The sequence below is a fragment of the Passer domesticus genome, chromosome 1, assembly GCF_036417665.1.
Source record: "Passer domesticus isolate bPasDom1 chromosome 1, bPasDom1.hap1, whole genome shotgun sequence".
NCBI lineage: Eukaryota > Metazoa > Chordata > Aves > Passeriformes > Passeridae > Passer > Passer domesticus.
The window spans coordinates 97,484,676-97,510,916 of NC_087474.1; the positions used below are offsets into that span (position 1 = coordinate 97,484,676).

A 26,241-nucleotide genomic window follows, 5' to 3' on the forward strand; every position below is an offset into this window, starting at 1 on the left:
CGGCTGTCCCTGTGTTAGGAGAAAAAATGGAGCTCCCTTCCACTCCACAGAGCCTCTGTCGCATGGAAACCGAAGCCCACCGGGAGTACCCGTGTCCCCTCCAGTCCCTGCACATCCAGCAAGGCTGACACACACAAACCTCCCCTCTTTAACATCACCCTCGCAGCAGTCTGAGGGGTTTGTGCCCCATCCCGCTTGACTCTACCAATGGTTTGAGGGCAGCCCGAACGCTCGCCTTCCTCCCCTTCCCTCTCCCTCGCCTCCTTCATCCCCGTCTCTTTAGTTTGGCTGAAAATAATTTGCTTTGTCTAAAGGGTTTCAGAGGCAAAGCTCGCCGGCCGCCCCGGCTGCATTAAAATTCCTGCCGGCCCAGCCTTTAGCTCAGATCGCGGCTCCCCCGAGACTCCACTTTCGCTATTACTGTCAAGTACCCTTGACTCTTTATTTTTGCCCTTTTATCTATTACAACTAATTCGAGTTCTTTTGCCCTTTTCAGTTTAAGACGTGGGCTTTCTGTAAAGCCTCCCCCTGCCACCGAGCTCTCCGGGTGCAGAGCCTTTAGAAATTGAGGGGTTTACTGTCAAAATGAAAATTTCACTTCAAATTATCTCGGCTGATGCACGTTTTCCAGGCCGGGGGCTCCTGTCTGAGCCTTTTGACAGCCAGATCAGCAGAGGGGTTCAGTGATCTCGATAATATCATCCAAGAGAGCGAAAGTCAATACAATGACAGGGAATATGACTGGATACAATCCAATTACGGCTGCTCGCAGAGAGGGGAAGGGCTTGATCTGATCTCCGCACCTGGATTCCTTTATTCAGTCCTTGCACTAACAGGTCTCGCTAGAAACTTCGCAGGCTGGAGTATGTTATATTTTGGCTGAGTGTTTTCTCGGTTGCGTTTATAGTTGCCTCTGTATATTTCCCCCCTTTATCGTATTCTTATTTATTTATTGTGAAGAGGGCTGGACCGACGGGGAGCCGCTGGGGTGGGATGGGCGAGAATGCTGGGAGGCAAGGAAGGCTCTTCTGCTTGTGCCGGTGTCAGTTTGGTCCTTCGGGTGCTCTCGGTTTTTCCGCGCCGCGCCGGGCCCCGAGGCTCAGGGGTTTCAGGCCGGCCCGGTTAAGCCGGGATCTATTATTGCCTCGCAGTTTCTCATCCAGCAGTTCTCCCTGTCTCCCTGTCCGGGGATCAGTAAAGTTTGTTCCCATTCCGGGGAAGGAAATGAAATCTTTTAAGCGCCTGTTATCTAAGTGTTAAATTGGCTGCGAGTGCTCCTGAATCACACGTCGAGAGCGCTCTTCCTCCCTCTCTCTTTTTGTTGGCTGCACTCTATTTAATGTCAAAACGGTAAAGCATCTGTACTGAAGTGCTGAAATATTCATGGCGGATCAGCGATTCTCCGCACTGGCAGAGGAGCTGGAAAGCTAAAACGGTTCTTTAAAAGATCAAATTTTCCATGTGAATCAATTGCTCCGCGCACGGCGGAGGCGACGCCGCAGCAGAGCCCGGCCCTTGGGGGCCGACCCCCGCCCGGCCGCAGCTCGGGAAGGAGGGGAGGGGGAAGAGCGGGATGCTCCCGCCCCGCCGGGCCTGGCGGGCGGCCGGAGCCCCCGCGGTCGGCCCGGGAGGCGGCCGGGGCCCGTCGCTGCCCGCGGAGGCACGGCGGGCGCGGAGCGCAGCCCAGCATCGCTCCGGGCAGCGCGCCTCCCGGGCTCCGTCCTCAGTCCCGCGGCAGCGCTGCGCTGAGCCTCTCTTCCCCTCCCCCGGCAGCCTGTTGACAGTCCTTGGAATTATCGGGATCGGCTCCGAGGGGGAATTTGAAACACAGAAGTTGTTGCCCAATGCAAAACGCCACCACTTGTGTTACCTCTGAAACAGACAATTTATTGGAGTGAGCATACCCTTTAACATATTTTTTTTTTGTCAAGATAAATTTGTGCAGTAGGTGTAAACTTAGTAGAAGTGCTGTTTGTGAATTATATGCTAACAAGGAAATCAGGAGGAAAAACTCTCGAAAAGTCTTTACAACTAATGTCGGCATGCCTTAAATTAAATCTGAATTAAAATTTCCCGTTTGTAAACTTTCGGATGTAAACTTTTTAAGTAGGTCTACACTATAGTACGTGCTTTTTGGACATGGAATTAAATAACTTTCACGACATTGATCCCTTAAAGTCGCAGCCAGGAGAAAATGTTCAGAACAGCAATGAGCAAAGTCTTTCCGTTGAACTGAGCAAACTGAACTTTAAATCCTCGTTTATGTTGTTTGTTTAAAAAAAAAAAGAAGAAGAAAAAGTTTTATATTTAAATTTAAACTCTTGCAAGTCTCTTTTCAGTGTAGCTGACTCTTCAAGCGTTAGAATGTCCTTTGCCCCTCGGCGGGCCTGTTAGGAACAAAACATTTTGCTTCCTGATTTGGGGAACGCCAGAAACTCTTTGTTTGAGTCATGGTGGGCCAGGTTTGAGAGCTGCCCCTTGAGCACATTGGCGCCGTTCCCCACCGCGCGTCCCAAGGCGCCCGTTTCCAGAATGGCTCCTTTGGTGGTAGCCCAGGAAACTGTCGTGTTGCTCAGGGCTTGGTTTAAAGTACTGTGCCTGAACAGGGGGTCGTGAAACACCCCGTCCACCCAGTTCCTGAGGTTGGTGACCGGCGAGTCCTGGTGCCTGTCCATGACGCTGACCGGGGCGGGAGCGGCGGCGGCGGCCGAGCCCCCCGGCCGTTTCAGCATGCAGGAGGGGTACTCGGCCTGGTTGAGGGAGGTGGCAGTGTGCGCCAGGGACCAAATCCTGGGCTTCGCCTCCAGCAGCTGCTGCCCCTGCTGGAAGCACATCTTGGACTCGCAGCCGCGCTGCCGAGCGCCCAGGGGGTCGGGGCCGCACTCCTCCGCCGCCGTCTTCAGGCAGCTCCGCGCCCGCTCTGCCGCCGCCTCCTCCTCCTCCTCCTCCTCCCCGGCGGCAGCCGGCGGCGGCATCTTGGCGGGGAGCTCGGCGGCCCGCGGCGGGTGGCTGCCGCCCGGGAGCGGGAGCGGGAGCGGGTGCGGGTGCGGGTGCGGGAAGGGCCGCCTCAGCTCGCACTCCGAGCTCTCCGACTCGGCGGCGTCCAAGTCCTCCAGGTCGCTGAGCTCCAGTTCCTTCTCCTCCTTGCCCGTGGGTTCTGCGGGGCGGGGGCGGGGGAAGGGACAGCAAAAACAAGACACACGGTCACTGTCGGCGCCGCACTGCCCCGCGGCCGCCCCCACCAGCGAGGCCCGCGGCCGCCCCCACCAGCGAGGCCCGCCCCGGGGGCGAGCTGCCGGCCGAGCCCCCGCGGCCGCACCGCTAAGTGCCTGGTTTTAGCAGGGTACCCTCGGCTTTCCCGCTCTTCATCGCCTCTTCCTGCGAACCCTCCTCCTCCTCCTCCTCCTCTTCCTCATAGGGCCGCTTCTCGTCAGAGCACTTGTTCCGCGGGGGCCAGGTCATCTTGTTCTCCTTCTTGAGCCGCCGGCGGGCGTTGGCGAACCAGGTGGAGACCTGGGTGAGGGTCATCTTGGTGATGATGGCCAGCATGATCTTCTCGCCCTTGGTGGGGTAGGGGTTCTTGCGGTGCTCCTGCAGCCAGGCCTTCAGCGTGCTGGTTGTCTCTCGCGTGGCGTTTTTCCTCCGCGTCCCGCCGTCCATCGTCCCGTACCTGCAGGCACAGGGAGCCCCCGGGATGTGACAGCTCGCTCTCGCCCCCCGTGCACCTGCCCAAAGCGGGGTCCCAGAGCCCCGGCCCCGGCTGCTTCCCTGCGGCATCCCCAGGAAGGCAGCTGGACCGGAGAGGGGGGAGATGGATGAGGACAGCTTGGTTTTAAGAGGGATGAGGACAGCGCAGCTTTATGAGGGAGACCAGCCTAGAGAATTCAGGCCGAGGAAGGACGGCAAGAAGGAAGGGTTCAGCCAGCAGCAGCAGTGGGCAATGCAAATTTCTGCTCTGCCTTGGCAGTGGCGGCGGAAAGAGGGAAGGAATCGTCTGCTTTTATTTGCGGTAAAGTCAATGTCAACATTTCGGGCAGCAGGAAAATCCTAGCAGCTTGCAAACTCAGAGAAATACCACTTTCCTCTCGTTTTATTAGTCCTCCCCAAACAAAATTCATCTGGGTGACCCCAGGGTGTAAGTGTTAATAGAAATATATTTCTTCTTACTCCTTTTATTAGTAATCTCCTCTACCCTTTTGTTCCTGAAATTGTAGGAACCTAACGCAGATGACACTGGGCTGCGACTGAATATTTAATGCACATCCTCCAGGAAAGGTCACTGGCGCCCAATGGGCCTCTGAGCTGGGAGCGGTGCGTAAGGGGGTTTGCGCTGGTCTAAAACTAATAAATATACACGGGATGCCCAAGCCTGACTCCGCGCAGGGAAAGATAATTACCGCCCCGGTTAAGAGGGATTGCCCCCCGCGCTACGGCCCGCCCGGGGGGCGGAGGACCCCGCGTCGGTGTGGGAAAGGGGAGGCGACATGGCTGGGGCCGGGAGATGCCGAGAGGCGAGGAGGCAGGCTGGCGGGGCGGGGCTGGCGGGGAGGGGGTGGCGCGGGCGGAGGGCAGCCCGGGAGGGCCGGGGATGGCGCTTACCTGTCGTACTGGTACTGGCTGAGGCTGTGGTCGTACGGGTAGTAGGCAGCGGCCGGGGCGATGCCCGCATGCGCGGAGCCGCTCCCGTCCTTGGCGTCCAAACTGTTCTGCAAGAGACGCCGCGGGCCGCCCTCAGCCCCCGCCGCCGGGAGAGCCCGAACCCCGCCCGGCACCGGCACCGGGAGAGCCCGAACCCCGCCCGGCACCGGCACCGCCGCCCAGCACCGCCCGGCATCGCCCGGCACCGCCCGGCTCCCCGCCACCGACCTTCCCGGGGGCCCCTCGGCATCAATAGGGACATTAACTCGCGCTGTTACGGTGCGGGGAAAAAAAAAAAAAAAAAAAAGAAAAAAAAGAGGGAAAAAAAAAAAAAGGAGAAAAGGCTGTGTGGGAAGACCGCATCATTTTTTTTGCAAGCCTGGATCTGGGTCGCCCTAAACTGCCCGCCCGGACGGGCCCTCCGCGCTCGGCCGCCAGCTCGTCAGGCGCGACTTTTAATTGCGATGCCGCGAGGAGCGAGCGGCGGCTGGAGCCGGGAGCAGCTGCCGAGCGCGGGCTGGGCACGGCGGGGCGGAGGAGAAGCGCCCGGGGCTGCCCCCGCCCGGGGAGGGGGTCCCGCCGAGCGGCCCCCGCCCCCGGGGCAGCGACGGGAGGGAGGCAGCGAGCATCCCCGGGGCGGCTTACCAGCGAGTAGAAGGCGGGAGCCTCGGTGCCGTAGGTCACGTAGTTCCCATAGCCCTGGGGCCCGGCGTAGGGCCCGCCGTAGACGCCCAGGGCGGCGGCGGAGTTGAGCTCGTGTCGGGCGGTGGCGAGCAGGCGGCTCTCGTACACCGGGCAGTACACGGGCGTCTGGGCGGAGGCGGCCGCCCCCGTCTCGGCCAGCGTCCGGCTGCTGGACTCGCAGCAGGTCGTCAGGGAGTTGGTGCTCATCAGGAACTGGAGGGAAAGAGAGCGGCGCTGAGGGCGGGGTGGGGGGAACTTCCCGAAGTGTAACCAAGTTTGGGTTCGGTTGCTTTTAGATGGTGTGGGTTTTTGCTTGGGCTTGGTTTTTTTTTCTTTCTTTTTTTTTTTTTTTTTTCCAAATCAGGTCGTATCTTTGGGGTGTCGCCCGCCCTTCTCCCTCCCCCGCCGTGTTTTACTTTAATCGTGATAGAGAAGCTCTGGAGAAGCACAGAGGTGCAAGTGTTTTGCAGAGGTGCAATTTTTTAGAACGACTCCACAACAACAACAACCAAACGCCCCGTGACTGTGGATGTTTAATCCTCTATAATACATTCCTCAGGCCCTCTGCATTTAAAAGCTAACTTTTCCTGGGGTGTTTCCACAAGACTGGGGTTTACACCGTTTTCTCCTCTTGCAGCACAATGATTCCCATCTGCGTTTTTAAACCCTTTTTTTCGAAGTCATTCATGCATATTTATTTTGACTGCAGATTTGTTGCAGCCACGCACGCATCTGTTATTAACCTGCTGGTTTTGAATATCCCATTCTGTTTCTACGGGCCGGACCTCTGTACATCCATGTTTAATTGATAATCGTGAATTTAATCGTGAAAGAGAAAAAAAAAAGGGGGGGGTGCGGGTGGGGGTTGGGTTTCTCTAGCTCCCCTCTCACCTCTCTCGTCTCTGTAATCGTCTCCCACGAGTCTGTATCACCCCCAAACACCCTAAATCCCGCGTGTTTCATCCCATTTTAAAACTGGTGCCCGACACAGAACTTGGGCATCTTGTAAAGCTGTGGAGCAAGCATCTGCTTTGCCGCTACCGCATGCGGGAGAGGATCGCTGCCGCCCTCATCCCGGACGGAAGGCATCGATAAGGACTGAAATTCAATCAATTAACGTTGGTAGGCAAAAAGTCTTACCTGGGGTGCAGAGGAGTAAGGGTAGCCAAACTGAGGATAGGACATGGTACAGAGGCTCCCAGTTATCTAGAAACAAGGCGAGGCGTCTGATCTGCACGCTATTGCAGCCTGGCTCTGCTCTGTTGTACCAATTGATTGGTAACCACAGGTCCCTAGATGCTTATAGGACGAAGCAGAAAACCACATTTAATTTATTTACATGAAAACTCAAACTTTTTTTTTTTTCTTTTAAATATGTACGGCGATTTTAGTACCTTCCCCGCTACGGCTACGACACAGAAATAATTGTTACATGTAGGCTCCCAGGCTGGCAGACGTGACGGCAAAAAATAAATACTTTGTACCCACGGAAAAACAAAAGGTGGGAAGAAGAAAAGTGACACAAATGCATCAGCTCACAAGCACGTTGTTTTAAAAGAGACGAGCCTCTGACGTCAAGCAAAACCTACTCAAATTAACCTGCCTGTAAGTTTAACACTCATTTTCGGGAATCTTTCCCCTGGCATGGAAAATAGACTCTCCAGCATCGCCTTCAGCCTGCCTAACAGGGGAGAAAAGTTTGGGAAGCTCTTCGGTAGTGGCAACGCCTGCTTGCAACACATCTATTTCTGCGGGCAAGGGAAGGAAATGAATGTTTTTAATCTGAAGGATCAATGTTGTATCAGCTATTTTCCCCACCCTCCTTAGTCACTGAAAGGCTAGTAAGCACTTTTAATTAGAAATTAATTAATGAGCAGCTGCTTCTTCCCACCCCACAGTAATAATTAGTCTCAATTACAAACAAGACATATGAAGGGACACACGACTGAGTCTTCATTTAAGATTTAATCAACAGTTAAAATTAGCGCTAACGCTGACAATAAAGCACATGATAAGCAATCCTCCTTTTCTTTTCGGCTTTTATTCCAGGCGTGTGATTACAGGTAGAAAACCCTACAAGCGTCTTCCGGGGCATGATGGAAAAGATGTGACTTTCCACGTTAAAAAGACTTTGATCCCATCTCTTAACTTCCAACACCCGCTTCTACTCGACCCATCCCACCGCTGCCATCAGCCTCCCTACCCTCTGGGGGTCTGGGACACGAGCAGGCAGCAATCCCCCCCTGCAGCACGCTCGGAGGGGACGGGCCGTGGGGGGAAGGTGCTGGCAGCCCCAGCAGCTCTGCCCCGCCGGCCGGTGCCACCGAGGCAGGGCGAGCGGGCAGCCCCCGGCTGGACGGAGGGAGCGGAGGAGTCAGCTCCGAGGCTGAAGCGGGGCTGCTGGTGCAGTCGAACGCTGCTCCATGGTGTGCAGACTTGCTCAGAGAGATTCCTGGGTTCAGACATGTGAATAGCCCCAGGGTCACACTCTAATTAATGATGATATTCTCTTCTTCTCCCCAGCTGGAAGACTGCCTCCCAGAAACGAATCTGCCCACACTGACAGCTCGATTGAGGGTGATTGATGACTATCTGGAGACCACAGTACACATAATATAATATCTGCTGCGTAATTGCTTTAATTTACAGATGAAAATACTAGTCCTCAGATCGAGTTAGACTACAACGAGAGGCGTTTTATGGCGCTTTAGAGTGTTTGCAAATAAAAGATATCAGATACAGTACATGCAAATTATCCTGACAGCTCAGTATCTGTAGCCGGGAGAAACGTATAAAGAAAGGGAATCAAATGACATAAATAATCGGTTTGGAATTCTGTATTGATTTTTGGATGGGAAGAAAGAGCCTTTTCTTTCCTCACCTGAAATGTTAATTCCTTTTTATTTCTGAGAATATTAATAACTTTGCCATTGGGTTTCTTTTATAGAAGGGCTCCTCTATTCCTTCTCCTGCACTATACCCCCGTGCTACCAAGGTATAATAATACTTTTATCCACTCTTTACCAGCAGCTTCCTTCTGTGCGGAGTGCTGACGGACTATTGCATTGTTTGGGAAGAAAAGACACCCAGTGTTTACACAATGGTCTGCACGCAGTGTTCCGTGCTGCTCCCTCTGCCTGCTGTGCCCATTGCGCTGGGGGATGTTTGTTTAAACTCCGGAATAAAACTCACCGGTGCTAGGGAAGAAAATAGTTGCACTTATCTCAAGAGCGGCTCGGTGTAAAGCACTATAATTAGCTGGGAGTGCTGGAGAACTGCCTGAAGAAGTCCTCCCAGTTTTCCAGGCTACAGTTTGGGAAATGTCCTGGAGTTGTGGGGTTTTTTTGGTGTTTTTAGTTTTTATTTATTTTTTTTTCCACTGCAGATGTCAACTCCGCAGTGGCCCACAGTGCACTACAGGTTTTGATATTTAGATGAGTCTATTAAACTTTAAAATACAAGGAGAAATTCAATATTTATAGTCCTTGTCTATTTATATATCACAGTTGTCTTTCACTGCGCCATGCAAATACTCTGGTGCCCATTTTTGCGCTGAACTTTCCTGTATTAATCATGATAATTATTTGTCATTTTTCTTTGCAGCCTGCCTGCTCTATTACTTTACCCCCGGTCAGCTTTGTGTCAGTTCCAATCTGTATTCCCTAGAAAGCAGTCATTAAAACCCCCACCAAAACAAACAAACAAAAAGAAAAAGCGACAAAAAAAACCTTAATAACCTTAAACGCTGAAAGCTGACATTACGTGCTCCCCCACTGCTGATGTCTTGTTTCACTTACAGTCTACAAATAATGGCCCTTTGTTGATAAGAAACTCAACACAATTATATTTCATCTTGAATTTTTGGTGCCAGAGCACAAACATGCATTAAGCCCCGCAATGATTTAAAATAACCTTTGTGGTTCTTGCACATAAACAAGGTAACTCTGTTCAAATCCAAGCAAAGACGCTTAATGCTGTGGGCTATATCCTTAAGCATTTGGAAAATGCAAGTCTTTGCTGTGCAATAAAAATTGATCCTCGTCAAAGCCCCTTTCCTGTACAATGCAGTTAACAGCTTTTGAGAAAGAAACACACACAGCTTTCTCCAAAGTTTGAGCAAGGAAACCCATCATGATCAATAGGAAATGCTGAAGAGTTCCCTTCTGGTCAGAACCAGCCTGCACACTCAGGCAAGCAGGTATTTCCCATCCAAAGCCCATCCAGGTCTCTCTCCCATGGTTATGAGCTTTTCCTCTGAGTACCTGGAGCCAATGCTCATACAAGTTTTATTGTAAAAATACGGAATGAGAATGAAAGAGTGTGATGCTGCAACAGGCCACAGCAGGTAAAACAGAACCTCTTCAGGACTCAGGCTTTGATGGACGTCTTCAGGGACATGATCTAGAGGCAGTTAATGCAGCTACACTTACTATCTGCATTTTCATCGCCTTCTCTTTTGGAGGGGTTATTGCCACTCCTGGAAATATTTCAGCAACGGAATTTGCTTATGGGCTAAACAGACTATAGCAAGCTCCTTCAGTCGAGTTTGCTTTGTTTTCATGTTACAGACTTAAAGCAACATTGACACCGCCTGATAAATGCTGTGAACATCTACGTGTTGCCCACTTGGAATCTAACATGGGACCTGGGGCAGCCTACAACATTTTCAAGTAAGTTAGCTCCCCAAAACTTGCTTTTGGCAGTAAATATGATTGGTTTTTTCCCTGAGCCAATTTGAGGTGTAACTGCACCTCCTGCACTCTGAATCGAGGGACAGCAAGGCGATGCTTCCGACCTGCACAAGCCCATGCCATGGCTTGGGATTGGCAGAGCCATGATGACCAACAGAACAGTTGCATAAGAAGGCACTGCTAATTAATTTACTCAGTTTACAACTACATGTAAAATCAGTTTGTTCAAAGCTATCCAGCTGAATGCTTTCATTTTGTAAGTCTTCAATCCTCTTGGCAAACAATCTAGATTAAAGCAGAAAGGCCTCACATGCTTATTCTTTGTATTTATTAACTTTTCACACTTAAGAACTAGAGCCAGCATTCTCATTCTCTCTTTCTCTCTTACATGCACACCTACACACACGCACATGCACACACACAGAGAAAACTTTTCAGCAAGAGAAGTAAGTGCTGCGACCTGGGCAGCTGCTCTATGGCTATAGATGGACCCTACAAAAGTCCACATTTACCTGCTTGGTGCACAGCATTGCAACTACGCCTTCACTAGCAAAGCAAAGATTGTATAAGACTTCATTTCTCAGTTCCTGTACCCCCAGTGCTGCAGATCTGCAGGCATTTAGACACCACCACCTTGGAGCTCTCTGGCAGCCGACAGCTTCAACTTACTTCCCTGAGAAGGTAAAACTTTCCTGCTTGCAAGGTCAAATTTTGTTTTTTAAAGTTTGCCTTAAAATCCAGAAAGTTTGACTCAGTACCTTACCTTAGTGCTCGCTGAATACCATATCCACACCCCCTTCCCAAGAAATAACACACGTATGTTAAAATACATTTACCCTCTGTCCTAGGTAAAGATTGCACAAAGCCAAATGATTCATCACGGATAGTTTCTCTTCCCTCCAGCAGTTCTGTTTCAGCTGCCTTGCTGCTAAAGCAGGCTCCGAAGGAGAAGGGGGGCGGGGGGGAGGGGGGGTAAGCCCCACCGCTCCCCTCCACCCCCGCTTCCATAGAGACACAAACACACACACACACACTCACAGGCACCACCACCAAAGGAAGAAATTTTTTACCTGCGATCACGCCAGACTTCGGCTAAAAGCTGGTAGCGATGGCTGTGCCATGGCAGGGCTTCTCTCCTCTGGTGTGCGCTGGCTGGCGTGGCAGGGAGCTGCGGGGAGCTAACGCAGACATGTCTCAGTGCGCGCTACCTGCGCGGCGCGGCACGGAGCCTCCGGTCCCCAGGCGCCGCAGCCACTTCACTAACCCCCCGCACCAGAGTGACGCTCAAGTGAATAGTTCCACTGATCACACTCTTTCCTACTGATTAACACTTTCCAACACGACCAGGCATTCCACTTCCAACTTTTCCCGTTTTAAAACAGAAGCAGCCAGCGCCGCTTGCTTCCGCGGGTTATAAACGCCGTCTGGGGCGTGGGGGACACCATAATTAATAGCAGGTTAGTAAAATTACTGCTGCCACTCCAATTGTTGTCCTTGTTGCCAACAATAATTGCATTGATTCTGGAAGGACACGAATGTCCTCCATTTAACCTAATGATCTGCGGGTTGCACACGCTGTACGGCAGCCGTGGCGGTGATTAACTGCGCGCACCTCCAAACTATCATTTATCTCCGCGAGTCACGACTGAAAGGCGCTAAACTTACAGGCAACTCTCCCTGCCTCTCTCGCCGTCTTTGTTTCCCTCCCGCTGGAGGAGGCGGGCTGGGACGTCGGCGCAGCCCTGCGCACAGGAGACGGGCACCTGTACCTGTCCCCGCGGCCGCCTCGGCTTTATTCATAGCCCGGGGGCAGCGCGGCGGAGCCGGGCGCCGCGGAGCTGCCGGGGACTGCCTGGGCCAGCGCCCCCGGCCGCGGGGAGGGGGCAAGGGGGGCGGCGCGGAGCTCCCGGCACCGGGGACCCGCTCCCTGCAGCGCCCCCGAGGCGGGCTGCGCCGCGGCTGCCCGGGCACCGGGGGCTTCCTCCGGGCGGAGCTGGGCGGCAGCCGAGCGCGGAGCGGGGACAGGTGCCCGCGGCAGCCGAAAGCAGGTCGGGGCAGGAGCGCTTGTTCCCGCTTGTCCTCTGCGTCCTCCTGCGCCCTTCCCTGCGTCCGGCCGTCCGTCCCGCCCGGCCTCAGCCGCAGGCTGCCGCCGCCACCGCCGCTCTCTCCTGAGGAGAAGTTACACGGGCCCGAGGCCGGGCGAACCGGCGGCGAGATCCCAGCCCGAAATGCCTTTCCCGGTGCGCAGCCTCCCGCCACCCTCGGTCAGTCCCGGGCGCCCAGGGCCGCTTCGGGCTCCGGGCCGGTGTGCGGGGCAGCGCAGCGCCCGGGATCCCCGCGGGAGCCCGGGCATGACAAGTTCCACCGCGCGCTCGCTACTTTCTTTTCTTAATTGTTTGTTCAGCAGGAAAAGGGACAAATCGGGATTGACAGAAGGGGGAGGAGGGATCAATATCATTCCTGTTTAAAGGCGTGAGCCTGGGCAGACGTCTCAATAAGACAGAGGAGGAGAAAAAAAGAGTATTATATCCTACCTAATTAAGCGAAGACAAAGAGGTGTGGGGAGAAAGGTTCAGCAGAGGTGGGGTGGCAATAGGAATTTTTAATCCGGTGTCTTCCCACAGTAACCACCAAGGCTGAACAGTAACGTTAATAGGGAACATCTGTACATCGACAGATTTATTCTTGCCAGGGCTCTTTCACGCCTGTGTCATTTGCATGGCCCCGTGCTCGTAATGTTCGACACACGCTGCACCTTGTAGTGCAATGACAAGGTAAATCTGATGAATGCTGAAACTGGGAAATCCTCTTCTCTTTCCCCTTTCTCTCACCTCGGATTGCCCTTGCAGCTTTCAGTGTGGGGAAACCACACGGAGAAAGCAAACGCGAGCCTTCTCCCCATCTGCACTTGTAAACAGAAAGCAAATCACGCCACGATCCTTTGCATTTTAAAGCGGAGTAACAAACCCACGGCGACGTGGATGCCCTGCCTGCCCGCCCAGGCTCCCTCCGGCCGGCGGGACGAGGGCTCTGCCGTGCTCCCGGAGTGCAGGAGGCGTGTGTGCCGTCCCTGTCCCGGCCCTGCGGGTCTGGGCTTTTCCTCCCGTCCCCCGGGGGCCCTGTCCCTCTGCCCTACCCCGGGCTGCCTCTGAGCCCGGCCGACTTCCCCGGGACAGCGCCCTGTCCGGGCAGGGGCAGCCCCGCCGCTCCGGGCACACCGTCCCGCCGCCTGCCTGCCCGGCCAGCCCGCGTTTGACAGAGCGGGGTGGCACCCTCGCCGCCTGCAGGTGACACCTGCCCTTCGGCCCTTCAGTGCACTGAGGGCACCGGGACCTCTCAGTGTGGCCTCCAAACCTTTCCCCGTCCCGGCGCCGGGTGCTCGGCCAGAGGCCGCCCTCGCTTTTCCCGACGGCAGAGTCAGAGCGGGGGGAACTCTGGTGGTGAGGTGCTGGGGGGCTGCTGGATTCAGCTGCCTCTCTGCCCTGAAATATGATGTTCAAGGGCAGGAGACATCGTTCAAAGAGTAATCTTTTATATTAACAGCTACAACCAGTAACAGTACATTAATATGAGTCTTTTGTAATATAACAACCTCAGGTCCACAAGATCAACATTTTTAATTATTTCGGTGATGCTTAAAGGAAGTGAGCAGACTCGAGTCTGTCTTTTCCAATTTGCTCATGTCGACCTGCACATCTTGGAAATTGCCATCCATTGCCACTCTGACCTGCGTAGCAGAAAGCACAGTGGCTTTCTGTCAAAAACTGGTCTAGCCAAGCAGGAGGGCAACCAGACTAAGTGGAGCTGGAATCCCAGTAGACATGCAGGCAGGTCAACCATAGCGACATCATGGACACCGAGGGAACACTGGCCACTGATAAATCTGGGAAGATGCTTGCAAGAAGAGCAAAAGCTTTTGGGCAGCACTCCCAAAAAACCACAGGCCAAAATCCGAGGCCAGAAGGGCATTTGTAGATCTTGCTTTATGCTGTTCATAATGTTAGGTTGTCTTTCTCCTTTTTCACTTTTATTTAAATGACCAATAATGCTAAGGTTTCAGACATTTATAATGTTTAAACTATTAAAAGGTGCTCTTTTCACTGTAGAAGTGCCGTTGGTCCTGTCTATCCTGGCATTCTTTGGCATTCTTTCCCATTTCTGTAGCTAGAGCAATGCCCTCTCTGCTGTGAAAAGGCCATTATTAAATGATACCAAGTGGTCATAACCCTTAATTTTCCATGTCATTAGACAAACAGCACTGGTGATAGCACCACATATTTCCATTCAGAAAGGGAATATAATTTCATTTTCAGTGTCAATTCCTTTGGCACTATGGCTGTATTTTGGAGACCTACTTTCTAAGATACCAGATGGGAGAAAACAGCAGCTTGATCTCTTACTTTTTTGGCCTTTATTTTCCTGTAGAGGTTACTAAATCACACCTAGTCAAGGAATAATATACTAATGCATGTATCATAACTCATGTTCACTATGAAGGTCCTAGAAACACATTAGCTTAATCATGAAACCTCTGAGATAATTTACTTAACTGGAATAATTTCACAGGAAAGCCAATATAATTCAGAATGTAGTAAATACATGGATAGAAATCAGATTTTCACTCAAACTATTTTTGTCCTCATCTGGTTATACGGTGCCAAGTTATGTGGTAGCCTCAGAGCAGCAAGGTTTGTCTTAATTTGCAGGGATCCATACAGGTACATTTCTTTTCCTTTTCTCACATTAAATTCATTATGTGATGTTCAAAAGACTGATGCACACTAGAAAACCTTTAGGCATTTCTGTGTAACGGGGATGGTTTATTAAAAGGATAGGTTATTACTTTGAACAATGACTTCAGTGCGTACGTTAAAATGTGAAATGTTTATCTAGTACTGGCCTGTATTGGCCAGAATCTGTACAACTAGACTTTTATTCATAAATGCATGCCTAAGCTAATAAACCACATTTATTTTCAGATCCTGTGTGGTCATCTGAGCATCTTTTGTAGTCCACAAAGATGTAGGTTCGCAATTGTCTTTTAAAGAATTTTGTAAGCAAGTATTACCATAATTCCATTTGTGAGACCATGATGTTGAAAATATATTTGTGTTAGAAAAAAACATTTTCATGTGCTTAGAGAAATAGCTAAGGCTGTCTTATGTGCTCAATATGTGGATGGGTGGAGAGGATTATTTTTTAGTAGGAAAAGAGCATAATTTCACAGACTTTGAAGCAGAACCCAGCCTCTTGGAAGATGCTGAAAAGGCAGAAGACACCAAGGGAGTCAGTGGCACCAAGTTCTCCTTTGCTGCAGACTTTGGCCAGGTGAGCCGTGCTGCTGAGGTGGAGCTCCAGGGAAGCAACACAGCAATAAGCTCCTTCCTCCGTGTTTCACAAGCGAAGAGACGTGGGCCGGGGGTGTAACCCCACGGATCTTCCTGTGAGTGAGGAGTTCTGCAAAGCGCTGCTCGTGAACCATCACTTCTTGCACAAAAGGGATCACAGAAGAGAGCTGTGAGTGCCTCAGAAAACAAAGATGCAATTAAGGCAGCGTTTGTAGTTTTCAGTTAGGGTTATCATTCAATGCAGGATGAACTATCATTTTTTTCCTGCTAATTATTTTCATTAGCTGTTTTAACTCTTCCTGAGAGTTCTTAATAATGGCTTCAGAGCAGAATGTGTAAAGCTGAAAATTATTTATGGCAATGATTAGAACTACAGAATACTAATATGGGTAGTCAGGAATAATTCACCATAGCAGGAAAAGCACTATTTAATTGTTTAATATAGAAGTTTAATTGTGCTTGCATACAATTATCATGTAAATATCACTGTGATCACTTTAAGAGGTTATTTCTAAGTGTGCCAAAATTCTGAAGCAATCTGAAAAGAATTAATTTTTTTCTTACCTCCCTTCACAAGTCTCTCAAGTGTACTATATGTTTTAACTTAAACCAAAATATAGCCAAAGGCAGACAGGAGTTCCAACAGTGACCAGTGTAATACTCACTGCTTTTAATTACTGTAACAATAAATCACACAGGAATGTCCTCCAGGTACTAAATGATTTTCTAAAAACATTTGAGAATATTTTTGAAATTCAATTAATTGAAGGCACCAGATAAAAGGTACACATTCTTAATGGCTATAAAATAACCCTAAGGGATGTAACTGAGCTCCAAGCTTAACTTCAAAGTGTGACAGAAATACTTACTGTATTACTTTAAAAGTATTCAGATCAATGAATCAGTTAAAATTACTTATACATTTACCAACCTTTTCATTTTCTTTCTGAATATGATAGAAAGAATTGCTCTCATTTCCCAGGACACAAAAAGCAGTTGAGACCTGTAAAAGAAATTGTAATTAAAGCCAGCCTTCAGTCAAAATTGGTATTATGAATTTTTGGTTGACACAAGATAAAGGGGCCAGGGAAACATAAAAGTGGCTTGATAAAGCATACATTTAGACATTTTATACTGAAAATTAACTGGTTTGTGGAGATATTTCAGGGTCTAGGATTAAATCTGTCCTTGTTAGACCAGTAAGCAGTTTTCTATTGAATTCAATAGAAGCAGTGACACCCTGCAATCTGTATTGTGCACAGCTGTGTGCATCTGACTGGCTCTCCAATTATGGGCCAAATCAGTTCTTTTTTTTCCTTTTTGTTCCTGCTCCTAGGATTAATCACAGCACCCTGAACACCCACATGGCTTTGCAAGGTGCTGAAGGTCTCAAGCAGTCACGGCATGCCTTCAGCTTTTGCAAGCAGCACTCTGACGTAGGATGTCAGCTAATGCTCAGTAGGATCTAACTCCATGAGTAAATACCTTGACATTTGGCCTTGAGTTCATGAGCATCTGAGGCTGTTGTAAAAGAAAAGTGTTTAAACAATCACCATTTTCTGATTTGCAAGGTGATTTTATAATGCAGTGTGACTCAACAGCAGGAAAGTGTTAAGAAATATGTAGAGGCTGAACTGTTGCTACCAGCCAATTTTTTTTTGGCAGAGGTGCTCTGTTCTGCAGGAAGGCTCTTCCTTCTGCTCTGTAACTCCACCGTGCACCCAGACCACAGACCCATGGTCATCTTACCATGGAGGTAAGGGTTAACTTCTGACTTTTGCAAAATGATTGCTTGTTATAAACATGTGTCACAGCTAAACTGCACATGGATTATTCATTAGAGCAGAAAGTTTAGAAATAAGTTTAGGAACCAGAACTACGCACACATGCACATTCATGCACATCTATGTCTGTACATTTGTATTTACACAGAAGGAAATCATGTAGAGAAGTGTCTGTACTGCTTGGAAGAGCTATATTCTATGAGAAGACTGAAAACACTTCACTATAGACTAATTACAATGTTTTCCAATGGGTGTTTATTTTCAATACTCACTGATAAGTTTGTTAATAGCATGTTAACATTTTCTCTGTGTATAAAACACATTAAATTGAGACAATAAAAAAGTGACAACAGGGATAAATGTATCTTTATCCCTTTTGTTTCTTTTCCTAGAGCATTTGAAATCATAAACATCATTAGAATTTTTGAGCATTTAATGTTGATGTTAAGTCATGACCGTGTAACTATTTTCTGTAGCTCCATGCAGTAATTCCCCACCCTGCAGGTGTGAGGTGGGTGGGAGGATCACTGAGCCTTGGAAACATCCACAGCAGATTGCAGCTGAAAAAATACAGTCACTGACAATACACGTGTAGTGGAACAGTAATTTTAAAACTGTAATAAATATAACACTAAAACCACCAAGTCTCAAGTCTCATCAAAGAACTTTGCTTCATCAGAGTAATAAAATAGTAAAAACCATTTTAATCAGGGACTACAGGCTGCAGAAGACAGTTTGATATGTTTATTTTGACAGTAAATACCCATAACATTGGTAACAGACACATCCACCAGATTATCACATGTGACTTGCAACCAGGTTCAAGTCAATTCTACATAAAAAAGCCTGAAGTTTCTGTTAAATGTTTGCTCCACCAATTACTCAAACCACTGTTAAGAAGTATTTTGGAACTTTTCTTCTCTGGAGACTTGGCAGTCAAAAGATTTTTTTTTCCCAAATAGTTAGGTTGTTTATCTCAAAAGGGCTGTTTGTCTAATTAGGAACACATGGATTTATGAGTATAAATAACTCCAAAAAATCTGAGAAACTGTAGAAAATCCCTACATTTCTCCCTCCTGTTTTGAAACTCAATAAATGCTTGAACACTTTCTATTTTTTTTTTCTTTTTAACCTGTGGTGAAATGGTTGCAGTCATACAGAAGAGATGAAGTAAAAACAAGTCAGAATATTGGCTTCAGATTAAAGCTGGGTAAACCTGGGATAACTTGTCTAGAAAGTAGAATAATTTCATTGCAAATACCTGTCAAAGAAGGTTGAATATGGTTCACAAAGGAAAAGGTATGCTCATATGTCTATTTTTTAGGTTTTCAAGAGCCTCTGCAGACAAGATATGAAATGAAATCATATTTGTTGCAAGGTGCTGTTTCCTCTGCATTGTATTTGTCAGTTAACACTCCTCCTCCTCTCCCAACATCTGATTTCATAGCAGGTAGAGCTAAAGACACAGGCAGTGGGAGACAAGGGATTTCTGCAAAATCCTCCTTAATGTTGAAGGAAGAGCCCTGGGAGGATGACTCAGATTCCTCCCTTTGCCCATATCCAGAGGCAACTGTGGGAGGTGAAAGACAAAGAGCAGACACCTGCAGCCACAAGTGTCCCCAAGGAGCGTGTCCTGTTTGACATTTAGGCCTTGCACAAGGCCCCCCAGTGTCCTCTGTTCCTATGCCAGCCTAGCTTTTCACCTGGAAGCAGAGCAGAGTAGGACAAGCACTGCACTTGGTTCCTTATCTAGGAAGCAAGAAAATGTCAGTACCAACTCAAACCCAGCGTGCTTGGGGGTGTAGCAGAGCCAGGAGTGGCATTGGTGGAGCTGGGCACTGCAGCTGCTGCGCATCACCTGGAGGAAAATTCACCTGAGGCGACACAACTGAGACAAAGGTCAATGACAGCCCATGGCACCGCAGGCATTTCCAGATGCTCCAAGCTGCAGAAGTATGAAAGGATGACAATTACCAGTCTGGCCAGATGCCCGTGCCAGCTGCTGTCTGCTTGTGGTCAGCCAAATGAAGAAGTCAGAGTGGACAAGCGTGAGAAAATCTGTCCCTCCCATTACCAAAGTGCAGGCACCCTGGGTTTGCCCAGGCTCCAAAGTGGGAGCTCAGCTGATCTCTGGCTTTTTCCCCCACTGTCACTTCTAGCTTTAATCGACTATTAAAACCTTGAGTAGCCAAATCTATTTTATTGTTCCCTGTGTGACTATTGTTGGCTTGCAGTTTTTTATCAGGTTTTCTTACCCAAAGTCAGATAGCCACCTTACATCAACGTGGACAGCAAAATCTCCTAACTTTGTCAGCTCCTGGGCCTCAGACGGTGCTTTCTAGGCTTGCCAAGCATTTGTAGGAGGACCTGCTGGAAACATCAATCCCAGCTGACTGCTGTTTCATGAAACTTAAAAGATTTGAAACAGAAAGCACAGCGGAGTAAAACCTGAGAAGATTTGAAAATGAAAAAGCAGAAGATGCTGAAGACTCCATAAATGTAAGTATCACTAACAAATCACATTTTTTCCTATTTAAAATATTTTATGTGAATTACACTGCTGGGAAAAGGCAGATGGAGGAACCACAGTCGATCCTGAAATCAGAGAGGGTCACAGGAAGATTGGGAGGGCAGCTTGTTCTTCTGGTCTGTGTTATGACTGTCCTTGAGATATGTGTTCCTGAAACAGCTTTTTTTTTGAGCAAATTGAGAGTCATGTGACTATAGTAGTTGACTTCTTTGTAGAAGAAGTAACAAAACCAAAGGCAATTTTTTAGTGCCTACTTAATGAAATATATTTACTTTAAAGGATCCTATCTTCAGTAATCACTGATAAATGTATAAAGTTCTCTCACCCACCATTTTTTTCCCTGGAATTACAAAGTGCTGTGGCTTGGTAGCTAAACAATCCCCAGAATCAATCACCTGCAATTTAGAGAGCTTTAACTCACTCAGATCAGCTTTGCAAAGGCACTTCAGAATTACCAAAAGAGACAGGCAGAGTGGACATTTATGCATTTATAAAAATACAGCCATTAAAACTGCAGTTCAGGAGTCCAGTCCCAATTCCCTTGTCCTTTTATTTATTTAATTGAGCCATACAGATTTCCTCTTGTCTTGCCTTGATTACACTAAAACCCTACATTAAACTCACAGAGAAACAGGATAATGATTTGTTAAAATTTTAAATTCCACTTTTACTTTCTGTTGATTTATTATTTGTATAGAAGTCCACAGACCTAGGAAAATTTGTTGAATAGTACAATTTACAGTTGAATATTTTATAGATAGACCAAGAAAAAGAAAGTCAGTTTTAACAATACAAATAAAGAATGTTTCTTGTGTTATATATGAATCATGCAATTAGTGAATTCCACTAAGGATAGTAATTGTTCATTACTTTAGATCTGGAAGCTATTTTGAAGTGCTTTGGAAGGCTGAGTGAGAAGAATATTGTTTATCTTCAAAATCAAGTTCAAAGAACTTACCTTCAAGCAAATGACGGCATTCCCAACTAGGGATGACACTACAGAGTAAATGCTAGAGGGAACTTAAAGCAGCCTAATATAGAAGCTTGGCTGAAACAAAACTTTGAAGATGTTTCCCAGAAGTTGATAAGAAAAAGGTTTATGGTAAAAAATAGCAAGACAGATGAAGTCCTAGGACATTCACACCAAACTCTTTCTTTTTTACATGTGCACTGCAGAAACCATGTGCAAGTGCAGCTGAATCCCATCAAAGATCCCGTGGAAGTCTAATATTTTTCTTTTCCTTGGAAGTAAAGGTTTCTCTTAGTACTGTATAGATCTGTGTACGTGGTACAGGTCCTGTGCATGTAACCAATTTGGTCTTGTTTCCTCTACCAGATTTAACTTCATTGAGTTAGCAATGGATGAAATGAGTAAAATTATGTGGCATGTCCCAAAACACTTTTAAACACATAAATAGTAGTGTGGCTTTTATACCATCGTTGATCAGGATTCAAGAGAAGGGCAGTTCTACAGGTGAATAAAATGCCTGGAATCTTCTTACTTTATCAACCCATAAGATTTGTAAAGGCAAAATCCATCCTGGGGCATAAGCCAACTGATGAACTCGAGCTGGTTTACGAGAGGGTTTTTTAGTCTTCCTCTGCAGCAGATGGTACTAGTCAATGTTAGAAATAGGACACTTGATGGATATACTGTAGTTCTGTTTCAGAATAGCCGTTCCCATGTTTCTTCCAGATTCCGCTTTTCTTTCCCCTTTCTTGAATGCCAAGATTATTGAGGATATTTACCCCAACACAGAACTCATGGTCTCGTTTTTAGAATTTCCATTGAAGACAGATTTATTCGGACTGCTGTTAACCAGTCTAGAGGAAATTGCCCTTCTGGCAGCAATATCTCTTTGGGAATCTGTCAGCGTTAATTCTTTCTTTAGCTGTTGAACCAAACCAGGAGTCAAAATACACATTTAGGAACCCACGGAAGTTTTCCAGGGTTTCTGAGCAACAGCAGCTTCCACTCTGGTAAGTCACAGCTGATGCTCAGCATCTCTTTGACTAGGTAACATCTTTGGAGAAAGCTCTTAAATCTTTTATCTGTCAAGGGATGGAGCTCATTTCCTTATGCCAGTATTTGCAGAAAGGGATGCACAAGTGATGTTTAGGAAGGCAATTTCATTTAGAGATTTAACAAATACAAAAGTAAGGTAAAATTTGGTAAGTCAGAAGAAATAGAAACAAAAAATCCTCTTGTAATCTTCCCTGTTGCGGGTAAAACAACAATTTGTGGTGAAAGATTCAGGTCTAAAGAAGCTGGACAGGAATCTGAACCAAAGTCTTCCATGAATCTTATTGAACATATGCTAATAATGTCCCTCAGTCAAACTATTCAGATTTTAATCCCAAGTTAGAAATTCTACAGTATTTTTTTTTTTTTTTTTTCTTCTAGCATATTGGAAACCTTGAGAGTAGAGGTAGAACTGAACTGGTTCTTTCAGGGAATTTTTCACTTAAATGGAGCCTGATTTTCAACAGTTATATTGAGCTGTCTGTAAGTATCTCTAGGGTCTGAACAGAGACAAAAGACAGGTAGACTGGAGAGTTGTGTGTCAGAAGAGTTCTGCATTCTGAAATCCAGAAATAATTGAGAAATTAGATATAAGGAAAATATATACAAAAGAAAGACTATTTTTCATCTCAGTCTTTGAATGCACTGATCTAAAAATTTTAGAATGCAACTGACGTAAAAGCAATTTTAATGAGTTAACCTTTTATGGAAATGCTCAGAAAATGATAATAATTTCTTGGAAGTACAGTCTGACCTAAACTGAAAGAAACCTGCCCTAAATTGAAAGCAAACCTGGTTGCAGTTACTAAAAATGGACATTGTTGCAAATGCTTCAAAATTTAGAAATACCTAGTATGTAGACAGAAGAAAAAAATTCTTTTGCACCTGTAAGTGTCCAGTAGCAAATTAGTTTAAGTTAATGATATGCACGTGACTAGAAGACCAAAAACCAGAAATTGGATTCTTGTCTAACATTTGGTCCCTCTATCATTACATTCTCTAAATCTTTGTTGTTTACCCAAGGCCAATGCTTTAGAGAAAGATCTATTCACACATTTCAGAGATAACAGAGAACTCCTAGAAGGGAGGTTGAGAAAACCTCTTGAATGCTTACTGCAATTTACGTTTTTTGTTTATTTCTTTGTTCATTTAATAATCGTTTAATCCTAGTAGTTTGGACTGTATCTATACCAATCTGGCAAATAGACCAGATAAAATAAACTTTGTCCTGCTTTCCCTTGAACTCATATTCTTTGATCCACGATTTGTATAAATAAGACAGAGGCTTTCTCTCAATTGCTGACCTGGGCATTGTTATCTATCATTTGGTTATGTAGTCTGTGACCATTAGATTTTTATTTCTGCAGACAGAGATATGCCATTATATACATTCCATATTTTTTTTTGTGTAGAAAAATGATGATTTCTTGGGCTATCTGATTCTTAAATGTTCTTCTTGTATACTCTGTTATGGATTACATTACAGTGTGTGTAATTTTCACAACACTATTTCAACTTTTGCTAGTTTATTAATAACTGCATTAGACTGCTTTTGCAAAAATAGAGAATGTACTTTACTTTAAAATTGCAAGAGAAAAAAAAAACCTTTGAATAACTTTAAATCCAATTAAATGTGAATATTGTTCTTTGTAAATTCTCATTATCAATACCTAATATCAGATGGCATCTGTATTTTATAAAATTTGAACACCGAGAATATTTGGCTCCTAAAAATCTGCCTGAGGACTACGACAGACATAGACTACTATGTTCCTTTGTGGGCAGAGAACATTCAGTTCCAATACTGGATTATGGCTTATTATCTTGCCCAGAGCTGCTGCCACCTAAAGCAGAAAGTTTTTTAATAAAATTTTGATAAGTTTTCCACAGAGCTTTTGGCACTAATTCCCTGTTCATTGGGTGACATAAACAGTCCCCAAAACTTCTCTGTCCATTATGATAGGAAGAACACCTTCCACCTTGTGCAGTTGAGTATTTTGTCAGTGTAACTTGCCTTCTCTGGCAGTTGAAACAGACTCTGATATCAAGACTTCATTTTCATCAGGGCTTGTGGATTCCCTGCAGTCTTGAAGAATCATCAGACTAACCTTCTCTTGTTTACCACCCCCTTCCTGGTCAGCAATATTTGTCCTTTCTTTGGAAGTCTTTATTCCAAGACTCTTGCAGTCATTTGAAGGCTGCTTTGGCAAGTATTCTCTAGGCCTCCTTGATTCACTTTTCCTGGGAGCAGTTCTGGACCACTTCTATTCCATCACTGCTTCAGAATATTTTGGGTGAATTTATTTTCTCTCCCAATGAGACAACTTGTGAAGCCTTTAAAGAGGTAGCTGCTAAAATATAAAACATACACATTCTCTTTGAGGAATATGGATTTATACTCATGCAAATGTTTGGAATATTACAGAAAATAAATTTTCTAATTACATAATGAGGATATTTGCTTTCTTTATGGCTGCCTTGCTGCTCATTGCTCTATTATCTTAATGTGAAGGATTTAATTTATTTATATGCCTGTTTTAGACTATGGGAAAGACATGACTTGTGGGGGTTTTGAGATAAGAAAGGTAAGAGGAATTTTTGAAAAAGGATGTGCCTGCTAACCATCTTGTTGTCATTACCTCCCATTTCCTGCTCTACATCCCTTTCTCCTTCCATAACTAGAGGTTCTTTGGGCCAGATATTTGGGTTTAGGTCTTTTGGTTAGAAGAATGTTTTGGATGGACAAGGAGCTATGTTGGAGTCATTTGTACTCCCTGTCTCCTGACCATGGGACTGTAATTTAGTTACTAAGAATAAGCTGTGATTGTTTACAAATGGACTTTGAAAATGAGGAGGAGATTATGAGAGACTAAATTAGTTGTAAATAATTACTTCCATAGAAAAGGGTTCTGTGATTCTGTGGAAAGGACTTACAGTCATCTCAGTAAGTTACTAATTTGTTTACCTTCAAGCAAAATCATCTCTCTAGAGCCAGCCAATTTTTATACTGAGGTGTAGAAGAGCTGTCCTATGTGGCAACGTGATGGATAACTTCATTATACAACTTAAGAAGCTCTTCTTCCCTTTCTTGTACCTTTTCACACTCTAGTTAATCACCTCGCCCTGGTTAAACCAACGGACTACTTCAGCATTAAAAGTGTGCAAAATTAACATTTTACTGCACCAGGGCCAGATAAAGGCAGTCTTTTCCATCTGGAAAACAGACAGCCCAGTTTAAATGCTTCTGGTTTCTCTGTCTGATGTGTAGTCCAGCTGACGCCATTTCCAGTCAAGGCATTGGGTCATGTGCTCAACTTCCATCCCTTCTACATCTTTTTCATTATAAGAATATAGTGTTAGGATGGCTGGTCTGGGCTGTCCCTGTCTTCAGTAGTGGCAGATATTGACTGCTGAGTGTTTATGAACAGAACAGATTACAGAGATTTACAGCTTCCAGTGGTCTGTGGTTCAGGAATTTTCTGGGTGAAGATGATGAAGTTCTGGTTACTGCCTGATCCTGATGTGTGGGCTGACATGCTGCCCAGCCTCAGCCCATCCCCAGGGAAGTGCCCTGAAAGTTCCCACTTCTCCATTGTATCTAATGTGAAATGACTTTGATGTTTCTTTCACCTTGCTGTGTAAATTTTCCATCTTTTTGAGAAGGAGGGCAGAATCAGACCTGGACACAGCATTCAGCATATTGATTTGTACAATGACACACCAAAATTTTAAAATTTTTTATTATTTCTTGAAATGTTTCATAATCATGATTTTAGTTTGTAGTTTCATAAAACTGGGTGAAAATTGTTTTCATCCCTGGGGTCTAAATCATGTACAACCCTTTTACAGAAATTGCTGCAATTTTTTCAATAAAAACCCATATCTGTTTGAGAGATTGTTCCCCGCCACTGAGAACATCAGGATTTTCAATTTTTTAGTCTTCATAAGAACAAGGATTTGTATCTGTAAGACCTTATCTGCCCTTCTTTTAGATATTGAGATAGATTTTCCCATTGCAAGACATGGTAAAAATCACTGCTGCACTTCCTCTCTGTAAGCAATGCTAGCCACTTCTCCTTAAATTCTGATATTCTGTTACCAAACAGTAAGAACAGTGCTGAAGCACTATTTAATGATGGTTATTAAATGACTCTTTTTCTTGTTACTTTTCAATTGAAATGTTTTTTTTCCTCAAAACTTTTGCATAAATGCAGTTGGAAAAAAACCAATATAACATCACATTTTGTCATCATCAATCATTTGGTATGCAAATTGAGAAGCCTACAGGACTTCTGAGTTCAAGGCCTGCCTGCACACGGGGCTTGTACAAACAATGAAAAATTTACTATGTGAGTAATAAGTACTTTCAGGAAAAGATTGATTATAAATGAAAGTAGAAAAGGTTATAGATAGAGAAAGAAAAAAGAGCAAAAGTTGATCACAGAAGGGAAACAAAGAGAATAGTGACCACATTTTGTAAAATATTTTCATGAAATACATTTATTTGGAAAATATGCATTAAATTCTTTTGCCTGAAACTTGT

General features: G+C 46.1%; 1 protein-coding gene across 1 annotated transcript; it reads right to left on the bottom strand.

Annotated features, from left to right (window-relative positions):
* Positions 1-1,866: 1,866 nt before the first annotated feature.
* Positions 1,867-6,522, bottom strand: IRX4 (iroquois homeobox 4). Its single transcript, XM_064402320.1, has 5 exons — positions 6,463-6,522; positions 5,284-5,535; positions 4,600-4,706; positions 3,348-3,670; positions 1,867-3,157 (listed from the first exon to the last, which is right to left on the bottom strand). The coding sequence occupies exons 1-5, from the start codon at positions 6,505-6,507 to the stop codon at positions 2,391-2,393; spliced, it is 1,494 nt and encodes a 497-aa protein (XP_064258390.1). The 5' UTR covers positions 6,508-6,522; the 3' UTR covers positions 1,867-2,390.
* Positions 6,523-26,241: the final 19,719 nt, after the last annotated feature.

Bases quoted from the DNA above. Each gene is read 5' to 3' on its own strand.
- IRX4 (XM_064402320.1), bottom strand. From the start codon at position 6,507: ATGTCCTATCCTCAGTTTGGCTACCCTTACTCCTCTGCACCCCAG. The intron at 5,536-6,462 runs GTAAGACTTTTT...CTTTCCCTCCAG, and splicing joins CTTACTCCTCTGCACCCCAG to TTCCTGATGAGCACCAACTC. The intron at 3,671-4,599 runs GTAAGCGCCATC...CTGTGCCTGCAG, and splicing joins AGCCAGTACCAGTACGACAG to GTACGGGACGATGGACGGCG.